This window comes from Solanum pennellii, chromosome 2 (genome assembly GCF_001406875.1).
Source record: "Solanum pennellii chromosome 2, SPENNV200".
Lineage (NCBI taxonomy): Eukaryota > Viridiplantae > Streptophyta > Magnoliopsida > Solanales > Solanaceae > Solanum > Solanum pennellii.
Window position 1 is genome coordinate 55177995 of NC_028638.1, and position 15442 is coordinate 55193436.

Genomic DNA, 15442 nt, shown 5'->3' on the forward strand with positions numbered 1-15442 from the left:
TTAAGTGTTTGTACCCATACAAACAATACCTTCTTGCTTGAATAATGTTTACGTCCTGGGTGTTGAGAGTTGCTCTGTGAGACGTCTTAAAGAGTTCTTTTAAAATGGAATACTTGATTGGAGACAAAGTTTACAATTATAGGAAAAGACGATAAAAAAAAGAAGAAAGAAGGGATAAAGCGATGTACAAAAGCACAAAGTTGGGGGTAAAGCTATAGTATTATGGCCATGAACAGGAACAGAATAAGAAAGACGAGTGTTTTTTTTGTTAGAAGGAATAATAGTACGAAAGTCACGCATGCCCCAAAAATCCAACAAAACATTGTTTTATGGCTCACATGTTAACCCAATTTGGAAATGAGACAGCACTTTCCTTTACCCTCAAGTAAACTCAACACTCTTTTCGTACAAATCCAACTATCAAATGTTTCAATTATTTCTAGGTCTATATCATATGTCTTTCGATAAAGTAGTTATGTGCTTTATTGCATCCTTGAAGAACTACAGGAAAAAAGAGATCCCCCCTTTCAGTTTGAGGAACCTTTCAAATTAGTAACGGAGGCAGAAATTTTAGTAACCTCTCTTTTCTTTTGGGCCATAGCCACTAGTTTGCTTCCCAAAAGAGCAAATTGAGAGAAGAGCAGTAATTATTGAATGTTGTGTCTTAAAATTTGTCTCATGTTGGTTATGAGTTTTTAATTTTGTGCGTTTTAAGTCAGTGAAAAGAAATCCTAAAATCGAAGAGGGTGATGTATCAAAGTGAGATTGAATGAGTAAAAGTGTAAGTGGCAGTGAATAATGCAAAATATAGCAGAGAAACTGAACTACTGCTACTTATGTCTTAATAATCCCAAGACATAACTATTTAAGACCTTTTGTCTTTCCTTCTGTATTTCTGCACAGATTTAATTATGCTACTTCTCTTTATTTCTATCTTGTATGATATTTGATCATTTGAGAATTACTTAAATTTGAACTTATTTGAAATCAAGGCGTGACTGAAGTATAAGAAAAATAAAAAAGATTTTGGAAAACTTGCTAATATTTTTTGGACAACAGAAAGTAGAAACCCTCGAACATGTTTAAGCATAAGATAAAAGTGATTCTTGAGTCGATCATCTCTGTCCTTAAGTTATAAGAAATTTTGTGTAGTATAAGAAATTCTTATATAATTAGGTCCCTTGTGGGTTCTGAATAAATGAAAATGTAACTTACGGAATTCTTGTTTGATACATATTATACGGATCTAACCACCAGCCCTTGACAACAACGATCAAATCAGGCAAATTGATATTATTTTCAATTCATTTTTGGAACTCTAGATATCAAAAATCTCTACTCTCACGATAAAATAAAAATTCATATAGCGAATCAACTACATCCCTTTTTTAGATCAGATTATTATGTTTTGAGGCATTTCAATTTTCATTTAACCGACAGATTGAAAGAGGAGCTTGAGGGAAATATCCCAAGGGCAGTATATTGTTTTGTGAGAAAGCTATAGTTTGTAAATGGGTGGGAATAAATTGTACTCACTAGCAATTTCTTCTTCATAACATATGGGTTGTGTAACTAATTATTAATTATCGAAAGGGAAATATGACTGACCATAATGTTTTCCGATTGCAATCAGAGTTGGTAAATTTTTCCTTTTTTTCTGAACATAATTAATCATTAAAGCAATTTTACTGGATGCTTCCAATCAGGTCAGTTTTTTTAACCTACCGACATGCAGAGTCCTGACATGAGAATGCAATATATTTTTTTTTTCTATGTAGACACATACATAGAAAAAGTCAAATAGCGTTGGACCCACAAGATAGTGTCACGTAGGCCGAAAAGGGATAGAAAATTATTAATAAAATAAGTTCAGGAATAATAGAACCTGAGTATAGTATAAGTGTGTCTCTGAGATATTGGTCATAGGTTGAGGAATACTTGTGCATTATCCCTATTTTAGACCATGGTGCCATATTAAATAGTCTGTCTTAATTTAGTTGGCACAATATTATTTAAAATGGTTAAAAATAAATTGATTGTAATTTGAAAATTATAGGAATTATAATACTTTTTATATAGTAACTATATGTAAAATTTGCTTTTATAATGTGAAGGTTCTGTACCAAATCACATCGATAATTTTAATAATTCTATCATAATGTCACGTAAAATAAAAAGTACAGTTCTATCGCGAATTGCTTAGTCAAATATTTTCTTGTAAGAACTAATAGTACTTTATAACCTTGATTTTCTTTTGACTTAAAAAGCCAAATATATCAACTGGAGTATTAGAATTCAATAATTAAGACTTGTCGTACGATGAGATATCATATAGTGTAAAAAAAATTTATGACCAAAAAAATTCACAGCCGCTAAGAGCTGAATTAGTATCGAATACTTCGATCTATTCAATTTAAATTCAAAATCGGGTAAGAGAGCTACATTAGTAGGGTTGAACTCATCATCCCAAATCGAAAATGAAGGGTGTGGTATCATATAGTATAATATAATCAGACAAGATTTTATCAAAAAAATAAGCTGATATATTTGGTTCCTTTCTCAGCCTTGATTAATTTCTAAACTCTGACCTTTTGTCCCTTACTATCTTCACCTTCAGCAGGAAAAGTCTTAATTGTTGATTTATTCTTTTCCTTTTTGGCAACAAAAGTTACTTTGTATTACATACTCATAAGCAACTTTGTTACCCCACCCTATAGATATGCTTAATACTAGGTTACTCAACTATGATTGATATATAATAATGTAAAGTATTCAATTCCTCACTAGATGGACGCAAGTTTGTTTATATTTTTCATAATAAGGGTCAACATCAATTTCTAGTTAAAAATATTACCAACTTTAATTTGTGTCATTTTCAATTCCCCCTACCAATTACCCTCACAATCAAGTTCGTTACACTGACTTTGTCTAATCCTACTTACATTTTTTACATATATATTCTCTCTGTTTAAAAAAGTATGGCTCAATTTTATTTTAGTTTGTTTAAAAAAGAATGACACATTTTTTTTTGGCAATACTTTAATTTCAATTTTACGCGTGACATGTTTAAGGTAATAAGATTAAAAATATTTTGATACATTTGATATAACTTAAATTTAGAACTACAAAATTAAAAAGTCTTTTTTTTTAAAACTTCATTCTAAACCAAACTATGTCATTCATTTTGAAACGTAATTTATTGTACCGAAGCGAATTTATTCCTTTTTAGTTTTCCAATTCTCCAATGTTAAGTCTTAAATGATCAATTCATATAATTGGGGCTAGGCTAGGGCTAGCTGGCGTATATAGTACAATTAATTATAGGTAGCATGGCTGTAATACTACTACGTATGTACTTTTTAATTTGGCATTAACAAATTGGCCGATTTAGTCCTTATAGTTTGGCCAACGTCACTTTTAATCTGATTTTGGACTGCAGCCCCTATATATTTATCATCATTTATAGTAATGTAATGCTCTATTATAAAGTAAAAAACAAAGTACTGAAAACTACAAATAACTAAACATCAAGACGAAAAGAAAAGTTGAATACGGAATCCAATTCATTAGCTTTTTATCGATGCATATGATAAAGGTGCCAGAAAAAAAATATTCAACATTATTTTCAGTATAGGGCCGGGTCGGTTGAACTTGCGGCTCTGGATCGAACCAAAACTCGTCTATTCTTATACGATTTAGTTTAACTGAACATCATATTTTTTTAAAAATAACAATATAATTTTAAATATGTGGTTATGAAAAAAATGTAAAATTTGAAATAGAGGAGTAATTGTATATTCAAATGAATGATGAGTAGCTGGGGATAACTGTCTAGTGGCCATCATTGATCTGGCAACTATAAATCACGTCTGCAACATATAGCTTGACCTAAGAATAACTAAATGGCATATCATCTGTCTCTTTTTATTTACTCACTCCTACTCCTAGTTTATTATTGATTTTCCCCACCCTCTTAATTCCTTGTTCATACTGCATAGCAAACAGGGATTTTTTTGAGTTTTATATGCCCTATGTACATCAATGCATAAATATTTCACGTTTAATATATATGACATTGTTTGACTTAACACAAAATTTAAGAAAGAAAAAAGATTTTTTGAAATTTTTGATCTAGAAAAATCTTAAATATTTATGTGACTAATTATCTAATTATAGAAAGACGATATTTTTTTGAGACAAACTAAAAAAAAAACTATGTACTTTTCTTTAGTTCTCTAATTTCTAACCTAATTTGGTAGTTCGAGTTGTAACAGAACCCTACTTCCCTTACTCTCTCGTGCTTTCCTTAGATCATAAAATATCCTCTCAATAAATTACTTAATTTGTTTTCGTTTATATGACTTTTTTTTAACCTCGTTTTAAATGACATTTTTATATATTTTAATAAGTTAAGTCATTCTTTTTTAAAATTTTATATCTAGTTAAACATAGTCGCTCACAAATAATTGGTAGTGAAACAGTAGTACACGCAAGAAACAGGTATATATAAACAGTTTGGAGGTTTGTAACCACTAAAACGTGTTGAAATCTTTGGTCCCAAAATTTGTAAAAACTCATGTTTCCTTTAATATATTGCCTCAAAAGTATTAATTTAAACTCATGATAAAAATGCATATATTTGACATAGGCAGAGGGAAAAAATAAACCTAATTATACCTCTTTTATTTAATTAATTTAGTTAAATTTAAGTCATAATTATGTATATGTGAGTCGTTGGTCCGTGCAAAATCTCTCTGCAATACAAAATGTAGTGTGGTCCTTGATCTACATATATTGAGTGGGCATTGTAAACAAAATGATCAGTTTGGTCCCTCCTCTTTAAGGGAAAGTCTTCTCCTCTCCCTTTCATCTATGTACCTAATTTCATGTTATTTTAATTTCTTCCACTAATAAATTAACATTATACTTGTGTGTTCCTTTTCTTCTAATTATGAGTTAGCAAGCAAATTAATCTATATGATCTTCATGAACTTATATCTTTGGACAAGAATAAATTATTCTTTTCGTTTTAATTTATGTATGATGTTTAAGCAGGGGTACTGACATTATATAGACAATCCTTCTACTTTTGAGTTGAGTTCGATTATTTTTTTAGTTGATTTTGACTCAATATCTATTTAATTACATGGTATTTCTTCGGACTAAATATCCGAGCGTATGGGTGGTCATGAAGATGATGAGTGCGGAGTTAAAAGGGTAAAAAAAATTGTCAAAAATTTCAAAAGGGCATATTAATTTTTTTTTAAAACCAAAACGGTAAAATCGCTCACGATGTAGCGACTTTTGCCGTCCGAAAAAGCGAAATCGCTGCGATTCCTTAAACTTGCTTTTTTAAAAAAAAATAAAATAAACAAATCGCTCCACACGGAGCGATTTTCAAAATCAAAAAAATAAAAAAAATTTATAAGTCGCTGCTTCTGCAGCGACTTCCACTAAATTTTTTAATTTTTTTTTAATTTTTTGCTTTAAAAATTTGATTCAATTTTTTTTTTAAAAAAAAATCATTGCCAGCGATTTTTAATTAGTTTTTTTTTTCAAAAAATTAAATAGTTGTAAAGGCAGCGATTTACACTTAATTTATATTATTTTTAAAAAAAAATTTAATTAAATCGCTGCAAAAAAAATTAGCCGATTAAATTAAATTTTCAAAAAAAAATTAAAATTTAAATGTAAAGCAAAAAATGTGTTAATTAAGAATTCATTTTATAAACACATATAAAGATCAGTCCCAAAAAATGTGTTAATTAAGAATTCATTTTTTTTTTTTGAAAACTTAATTTAATCGCCTAATTTTTTTTGCAGCGATTTAATTAAATTTTCAAAAAAAAAATATAAATTAAGTGTAAATCGCTGCCTTACAGCGATTCGATTTTTTTAAAAAAAAAACTAATTAAAAATCGCTGCCAATGCTTTTTTTTAAAAAAAAAAATCGAATCAATTTTTTTTTAAATAAAGCAAAAAAAAAAACTTAAAAAATTATTTTTTTTTATTTTGAAAATCGCTCCGTGTGGAGCGATTTGTTTAATTTTTTTTTTTTAAAAAAGCAAATTTAAGAAATCGCTGCTATTGCAGCGATTTCGCTTTTTTAGAAGGCAAAAGTCGCTACATCGTGAGCGATTTTACCGTTTTGGTTTTTAAAAAAATTGATGTGCCCTTTTGAAATTTTTGACAATTTTTTTTATCCTTTTAACTCCGCACTCTGAAGATGATATCCCACGTGAGGGATAAGATCTTTGGACTCCTTGGATATGCCTCCTCCAATCGAGCTAGTTTTTGAAGTTAAGTGAAACATAAGGTATATTTAATCATAGACAATTGTGTATTATTTTATACAATAAATTAAAAAGAAATACATGAGAAATAAAACAATAATATCGTTTATCCATGTCTTATTAAAAAGCTTGACAAATATAAACCTAACCATGAAAATATTTTAAAAGATAATTATATGTAACTTTGAAAAATAATAGAATTGAGATACTTAATATAGAAACAAATTATTTAGAGTTAGTGATAGATATTGGTGAGACATTTAATTAATGACAATGGCAAGGCGTGCTTCAGTCGACCCATGTGATATATACGAATTCAACCTTTTGTTGTTGTCGATAAAGCATCGACCCCAACTTTTCTCTCTACGTGAATAAATGGTCCCCAACATTTTTTTTATTCTATTGTCAAAAGATAAAATTTAATTCAGAATAAAAATTCCTTTTACTAATTAAGGAATTGTTTCTAACTGCTAATTAAACTTACTTCCTATTTTTGGAAAAATATTGTCAAAGAATTAACCATGATAGATTAGCATGCGTGATGAGCATTTGATAAGAAAATTGACGGGCACAAAAAATAACACTTTCCCCCATTCAATTTATTTTTGTTACATAAAATTCAATTTAAACTTCGTATAAGTTAAAATCAGAATATTTAAGCATAGGACATAATGATTGTATTCTCTTTGTCCCAATTTATATGACACCTTTTATGTTTTGAGAGTCAAAGAGTTTAAGTTTGATCAGAAATTTGCACATAGAATTTTCAATTTTTTTTAAATGAAACTTATGAATTTGTAAACTACGTAAAAAATACTATGAGTCACAATAATAAATAATTCAAAATATTTATATGATCTATAAAAAATTTACGGTCTAAGATAAACTGTTAAAATCCGAATCTTGACATATAAAATGAAATGTATGTATTAGATATGCCTAAATTGTACGTGGCAAGCTGTGGTCCATTGCTTTCTAATATGTAAATGGTCGGTTGGAGTCCAGCATCTTCTCTCTTGCTAAAAAATCAAAATTTCCATATATTGTTTCTTCTCTGAAATCAAAGAGAATTTCTTCTTTGCAACTGTTTGCTGAATCGGGTAAGTCCGTTTACTCTGCTATATACTACTACTAAATTCTAGGGTTTTCATGCTTTTAACTACCTTCATTTTTTTTTTCACTTTCCTAATTAGAACCAAATTTATACAAAGAAAGTATTATCTTATCTAAGTCTTTCTAACACTAGCAAAAATTTCATGATTTCCATTTTCTCATGGATATGTATACTGCCTTAATTTTCTTTTAATGAGTATCAACATCGCAAGTTTTACTTGATACTCAATAATCGTCGATCCCAACTTATTTGAGATTACAAGTCTTAATTCTTGTGTATACTAAATTGTTTGTTTTTTTTTGGTATGAAACAGAAATCGGGGAAGAAGGCAGTTTAGTGTGAGTGAAAAGGTGTATTTTGGGTGAATTATGCGATGATTACAAGAGAAGATAAGGGGAACGTTGTGAATGATGATGGAAATAAGAGTAAGGCATGTACAACGTCTAATTCAACAACATCATGGACAAGGTTAAAGGATCCAAGAATAGTTCGTGTTTCGAGAGCATTTGGAGGAAAAGACAGGCACAGTAAAGTTTGTACTGTAAGAGGGCTAAGAGATCGTCGTGTAAGGCTCTCAGTTCCTACTGCTATTCAATTATATGATCTTCAAGACAGATTAGGGCTTAATCAACCAAGTAAAGTTGTTGATTGGTTGCTTGATGCAGCTAAAAATGAAATCGATGAATTGCCTCCCTTGCAAATTCCTCCTGGAAGTTTGAACCCTAATCTTTATCCTATGTTAGGTAACTCTCATCAAATTACTACTAATAAAGAAGGTCGAATTAATTGGGATAATAATATTCCATTGGAACCACCTAATAACAATGCTTTGGGCTACAATCCCAATTTTTTTAAATGGGATCCTTCAAATTTATCCTTAGCTCATTCAGAAAATTCATTATCTCATCAACATGATCATCATCAAAACTTCAATTTAATGTCTAGTATGCCATTAACTTCACATCATCAACCTGTTGTTTATCCACCAGGATTGCCTCAATTTTTCCATCAACATAATAATATTAATGTTGGAGCATCGTCGTCATCGGAATTTGATCCCAAAGAAATCAACTTCCAAATGTTGAGTAACAATTCCGGTTCAGAAAATCCCATGTCAACTAGTACTAATTCCTTTAGACATTCTATTGACTCCACAAACCAATCTATAAGACCTTTCCATTTTCTACCTTCTCAAAATTGTGATGACACGGAGCCTTCCAATTAAGATCATTTACTTCCTCTCTGCTCTTTATAACAACTTAAGTTTTTACACAAAAGTACGTATTGGTCATATAATTTCAACATGATAACAGAGCAGATCGACATATTATTGGTTGATCGGATGTTTCATTAAGCTATTCAACTTTCAAGATCAGAGCAAGTTATCAACTGTATGTTCCCCGGTGAGTACTGAATAATTTGATACTAGCATAATATATACTAGTATATATATATAACAACAATTGTATGTTCTTTTGGTCATAATTATTCCTATAGCTATAAGACTCGTGATTGGATTGTTTGGGATGCTTCAATGTACTCCAATTTCAAAATGTATTATGCTATATAAAGTTGTACGTACGGTTATTAAGAGACAATATATATATTTTTGGCATCACAATGAAGCAGTTAATTAGTTATGGTTTAATGCAACATTTTCTAAATGCGTAACCCTAGCAAGGAGCCCTAAGCTAGTCATGGATTCTTCTTTTTTAAAAATTTCGGCATTTTGATCTTTTAGATGAGTTTATGTTTTGTGCACTGACAACTTAAATAATTTTTTTATTTGTGAGGTTAAGTTGACCAGTGATAGAGCTAAAAATAATGAAAGGGTTCAATTGAATCTCCTCCGTGAAAAATGTATGTTGTATATTAGTAAGAAGAAAATTTTTTTTATGTCTAAGTATAAATTGTTGAAACCCCCTGCTAAATTTTTTTCTTTTCAATCAGCTGAAGTTAACTTGCTGCATAATTGATAATTCTCTATACCAATCTGGCTAAAATGTACTGTTATTTTAAAATGAGTTTATCTTGAACATATATTCTTCAATTGTATAAACATCTTCTACATTTAGAATTTAGATTGTTAACTGTTATAATTTATGCTTTCGATATATGTATTATGCAAAATTTCATCATATTAAATAATAAACTTTGAAGATTATTATATGTTTAAACTCACCGCAAAAATTAGTCAGTTTGACCCTCGTACCCCAAACCCCAGATATGGTATAGAGTAGTTGTTGTTGGTGAAGAGAAGGTAAAGATATATAGGGATAAGAGTAGATTTAGTACAAAATGGAAGGGTGTTCGTTAAGTTGGAAAGAGACAGATGATAGATTGAGATTTGAAGTATATAAATAAATACTACTACTAGTATATGTTATTTTTCCTTGGGATCCAACAAAAAATATACATGTTGTAAGCTTAAAATGGAGTGAAATGAAAAGATAGTTTTGTGGTCCTGTTAATAATTCATGAAAAGGATATGACTAAAGAAGATGAAGAGATGACTGAAGAAGTGTGGTACAAAAAGATAATTAGGGTTTTGGAAGCTTTTTCCATCTTTTATTTTTATCTGTGTACGTAACAAAAGAAAAGAAAAAAAGGACCACATGCATGCATTGCTTTCATATAGGTAGGTCCCCAGTTGCATATTTGCTTCTCCATATAATGTTAACAAATCCAATTTTCTTTTAGGGTTTAGTCACCTTTCAATTGACTCAATTTTTTCATTTATATCTCATCGGATGTTCAATATCAATATCGAGTCTGAGTATTTTAGAATTATATATGCTGCGTAGGACCTTATTCCGAGTTTGGAAAAGGGATTTTTTCATATCCATAATTTAATTTGAGATCTATAGTTAAAAAAGGTATAGTCTCATTCGTTACATTATATTCGTATGTGGTTCACTTGGTTTAGTTTCAAACAAGTTTAATGCATTGGATTATAATGTATGAATTATATACGAGACTATATGATAACAAGATTATTTAATAGGTTTATTTTATTTTATTTTATATCCGAAAATTTTAAATACACTTTTATTTTTAGTTGGGAAAAGAATATCTTTGTATTTTGATTGTTTTATCTCGGGATTAGATAGTCTTGGTTTTGGGAAAAGAGATTCCAAGTTAGTTATATTAAAACAAAGATTCAATCAAACATAGAATAAAATAATTTTATATTTTATTCTAGACTTATATATAAAACAATCACAATTTTTTTTTATTTTCTCTTTAGAAATTATGTCTGCTTAAATGTCATATATACAGTATCACATATCGTCTTTTTTCTTATTTTGGCTGTTGCTTCTAATATAGATGTATGCATGTATAGGATGTTGAGATTTGTCTCAATTTATGTGATATTTTAAATGTTGAGATTTAAATAAATTTATTAAAAAAAATATATGTATAGGACTTACATAGCATCTTTTTACGATAATAATGTACCTATTACTGAACTAGTACTTTATTTATCCTTTAGCTACCTAACCCTAGCTCTCTTTTCAACTGTAATAATACTAATACAACAGTAATATTGTTAACAAATTAAAAACATCGAAATTTATTACTAGCACTAGTCTATGATCCAGCGTTAGTTGATGCTAGCTAGGAGTAATAAAAATACTATCGTCTCTATCTTATTGATTATTATTTACCCTATAAGGGGTGATTAATGCTAAATATATACTTCATCCATCCATTTTTATGTGTTATTTCATAAATATAAGAAATTTAATATTTTGAAAATGAATTGTAGTACGTAATAAAATAGGAATTAAATGGTCTTAATTTTTAAAATTGGACAAAAAAAAAATGACATCATTCATATTTTTTGTACTCCCTTTGTCCCTATTTACTTGTCCATATTTCCTTTTATATCTGTTCCTATTTACTTGTCCATTTTAACAAATCTAGAAAGGACAATAATTTTTTTCCTAATATGCCCTTATTTAATTTTAGAAAATTTCTAGTACTACTGAGTTGTAATGTATGCTTTTTGGAACCAGAAAATACATTTATTATACTTGGGGAGTTGCATAATCTTTTAAGTTAAGGGAAAATTGTAACTAATATATAATAATATTGGTGTCTTAATATGTGTGTCACTTCTAAAGTGGACAACTAAATAGGGAGAAAGGGAGTATAATTTTGGGATAAGGCATAAGAACTAAAGTCCGAAGCCTATAAAGTAAAAAAAATATTAAAAATTTCAAAGGGGGTATATCAATTTTTTTAATCAAAAAGGCAAATTCGCTACTAACGCAGCGATTTTGTTTTCACGCCGTTAAGTTTCGAAATCGCTGACCTACCAGTGATTTTGTTCATATTTTTTCTCTTTTTTTTTTATAAAAGAAAATCGCTGCCTCAATTGCGATTTGTGTGGAAATATATTTTTTATTTTTTTTTTAAAAAAAAAAGATCATTGCCTCCGCAGCTATTAAAGTAAACTCCTTTTTTTTAAACGGAATAGGGCCTAAAATATCTTTGATGTATTGAAAATGGTACAAAATTATCCTCCATCCACCTATTGGCTCCAAAATACCCTTGTCATCCACCTTTGGGTTCAAAATTGACCACTTTTTTAATTGTTTTAAAATTAAACTCTTTAAATATTTTTTAAAATACTTTGCGTTCAACTATTGATTATAATTTTAATTTATTAATATAATTTACAAACCAACCCACTACCCACTCATTACTAACTAAACCTCACTCAATTAATGATCCAATTATAATATCAAAATCGTCATAAACACTACCAAAGCACGATGAAATTATAGATTCTTGAAAATGACATCCAAAATTATTCGAGTCCGAATCGAAACCCCAATCAAATTTAGGTTGAGCCGCTTATTTAGGAGGACACTTTCTTTCAAAATTGAATTAGAAATTTATGATTAAAGGTAAACAAGTAATACATCCCGAATTAATTCATGCACTTTTTTAAATATAATTTTATAAATATTTATGATTTGTTTTAAAACCTTTAAAATATTATTTTGAAAAAAAATTACCTATGAAGTAACATCACATAATTGAGAGGTAAGAATAATTAAGATGAACATAGTCAAACTTTTAAGTTTATCGGTGATTTTTATTTAGCCACTTGAATGTATGATAATTTACTTCTATAATTTTTAAAAGCACTCAATTGGCAGTAGCTTGCATTAATAATGTGACAGGTTTAGTAAGAGGAATTTAATTAGTAATGGGTGGTAATGGATTGATATATAAATTATACTAATAAGTTAAATTATTACAAATAGTTGAGCACCACCTATTTTAAAAAATATTTAAATAGTTTAAATATAAAACCGTTAAATAAGTGGTAAATTTTGAACGAAAGGTGGATGACAAGGGTATTTTGGACCCAATAGGTGGGTGGAAAGGGTATTTTGGAGCCAATAGGTGGATGGAGGGTAATTTTGTACCATTTTCAATACTTTGAGGATATTTTAGGCCCTTTTCCGTTTTTTAAATATAGCTGCAAATTATTTTTGAAAAAATTATTCAATGTTGGGAATTTTTTTGAAAATAATTAAAATCAGTGTTTTTATGAAAAAAGGTTGTTTCTTTTTAATTAAAAAAATCAATTCTAGTAATTTTTTCTTTTTAACAATATCATTGTCAATTTTTTTTTTAAAAAAAAGTAGTATTAAATATTGGTGATTTTTCTTTTTTAACTTTGATCAAAATAAAAATCATATTACAATTTTTAGTAAAGATTTCACTAAATGATCCTTTTTTTAAAAAAAAACATTTTTTAAAAATCACAGCAATTGCAGCATATATATATTAAAAAACAGCATTTTAGTGAAATTTTTTTCTTGACAGCAATTTTTGTGATTTCTTTTATAATAAAAAAATTTAAATAGAGCCAATTTTTTTAAAAAAAAATTGTAAAATTATTTTTTAAACACCAACCTTGAATAAGAATTTTTTTAAAAAAAATTGGCAGCAATATTTAAATAAAAATTAGTTAACTAAAATAGCTGCCAAGATTTTTTTAAAAAAATCCACATAAATCGTTGACTTGGGAGCGATTTTCTTAAAAAAAAAAGTTTTCCACTTAAATCGCTGCCTAGACAAAAAAAAAAGAGATTTCAATAAAAACGCTACAGTCTCAGCGATTTTGGTTTTATAAAAAAAAATCGCCAAAAACGCGGCCCATGCAGCAACTTTTTTTGAAAAAAAAAAGTTTCGCCAAAATCGCTAGTAGGTCGGCGATTTTAAACTTTTAACTTAACGACGTGAAAACAAAATCGCTACGTCAATAACAATTTTATCCTTATGATTAAATCTTTTTTTGACATACCCCTTTAGAATTTTTGATATTTCTTTTATTCTTTAGGCTTCTGGCTCATAAGAACTATATGAACTTAATTTTTTTTGTATATTTTCACACCTATGAAATATACGAGGAGCTTATTACTTCCCCTGAAGTATAAGAGTCTCGTATACTTTAGGTGTGTAACTGTTCAAGAATACATTTATACTGCATACATCCCTACATTTCTAATAGTCTGTGTTATATATATTGGTGGTCTAAGAATTTATGTATCGGTTGATGTATAGTATTTAATCACTTTACTACAATATTTTTTTTTAAAAAAAGTAATTACTTTATTACAAAATCACACATTTTAAAAAAGAACTTTACTATAGATATATTTTGAATGATCTGATAATGTGCAAAAATCTTCACGCTGATAATTTACATTACTTAATTAAACCTTGATTATGAATATAACAATTCCAGAAGAAACAAGAAAATGATAAAAACAAAAGATCCAAACTGTCTCAGCTGCTTCAACCTTTGTAAACACGTAATTTGGAAAAATTTATTCACATCGGGTGGCTACACTCAATTAATATAAAATTTATTTTATTGATTTAATAAAGTAAAACACGTGTTAATTATTAAGGTGAAATAAAATAAATTTTATATATATATATTAAATAGATATAAACACTCGACGCGAATATTTTACCATGGATGAATTTAGCACAATAGTTGTAGGTGCTGCCTACTAGTTTATATTTGAAGTTATTAACCGCATTAATTAACTGATGATATAAATAGTCATATTTAATTGCATTTATATGATCATGATTTATGAGGGCATAATTATTTCAAGAAATTAAATATTTTTCTAAATAATTAAACATTATTTATGGATATGAAATTAAAGTATTCTCATGCCAGTTTCACCGTTCCAATTTGTCAGACATATAGATGGATATTTTGAAGTTTTGATATTTTAAAATTATACAAAAAGAAAAATACTATAAGTTGAAATCTTTTTCATATTAATATATATAATATAAAATGTTGATTAAAATTCATATAACTTGAGAAGTGAAATAAAATCGAACTGAAAATATATAAATGTCAAATGAATAAGTTGGACTATAAATATTTAGACATGTTAAAATAAGTCAAATTAAAAATAATGTGGTGGATTACGACCATTCCGATGTTAGCCTAATTGGATCAAATAGGCAAATCAACCTCAGCTAGCTAAACTATGAGTTGTAATTCAATTTTCAGCTAAATATACAGCTTATATAAAATCATTTTTCCAGTTTGATGTTTATTTGTTCTTTTATAATTTGATTAAACCCAAACAAAACTAATAAACACATTTTTTTTTAGTTTGTCAAGACCATATCAAACGGAGATATTGACTTCTCTTACATAAAGCTAAGTCGGGAATATCGAAAGAGGCAAAAAAAAACGAGGTAAAATAATTGAATCTCCAAATAACTTTTAAGTTGAAAATGCCCAATTTATGAATTTTGGTTTATTTTTTTCTTCGTTTTTTTTATATGGTCATATTTTTAGATTGTATTTGCATTAAGAAATTAAGTAATTTTATCTTTCTATTCTTATTTAATGTTTTCTTAAATTAACTTTTCAATAGATGATGAATATGTTAGATTTCAAAAATTAAAATACATTTGAATGTCTATTTAAATTTTTGAGTTTATTTTAAATTTTAAGAATAGTGAATGAAGAGAG

At 28.2% G+C, this 15442-nt stretch overlaps 1 protein-coding gene across 2 annotated transcripts; it reads left to right on the forward strand.

Annotated features, from left to right (window-relative positions):
• Positions 1-7240: 7240 nt before the first annotated feature.
• Positions 7241-9028, forward strand: LOC107009706 (transcription factor TCP13). Of its 2 annotated transcripts, XM_015209060.2 has the most exons (3): positions 7241-7393; positions 7721-8150; positions 8721-9028. In XM_015209060.2, exons 2-3 carry the CDS (start codon positions 7781-7783, stop codon positions 8759-8761), a joined length of 411 nt encoding a protein of 136 aa, XP_015064546.1. In that variant the 5' UTR covers positions 7241-7393; positions 7721-7780; the 3' UTR covers positions 8762-9028. The 2 variants fall into 2 exon arrangements, with proteins under 2 accessions (XP_015064546.1, XP_015064545.1); XM_015209059.2 differs by having other exon boundaries at positions 7721-9028.
• The last annotated feature ends 6414 nt before the right edge of the window (positions 9029-15442 follow it).

Coding starts and splice junctions, on each gene's coding strand:
- LOC107009706 (XM_015209059.2), top strand. CDS start 7,781: ATGATTACAAGAGAAGATAAGGGGAACGTTGTGAATGATGATGGAAAT.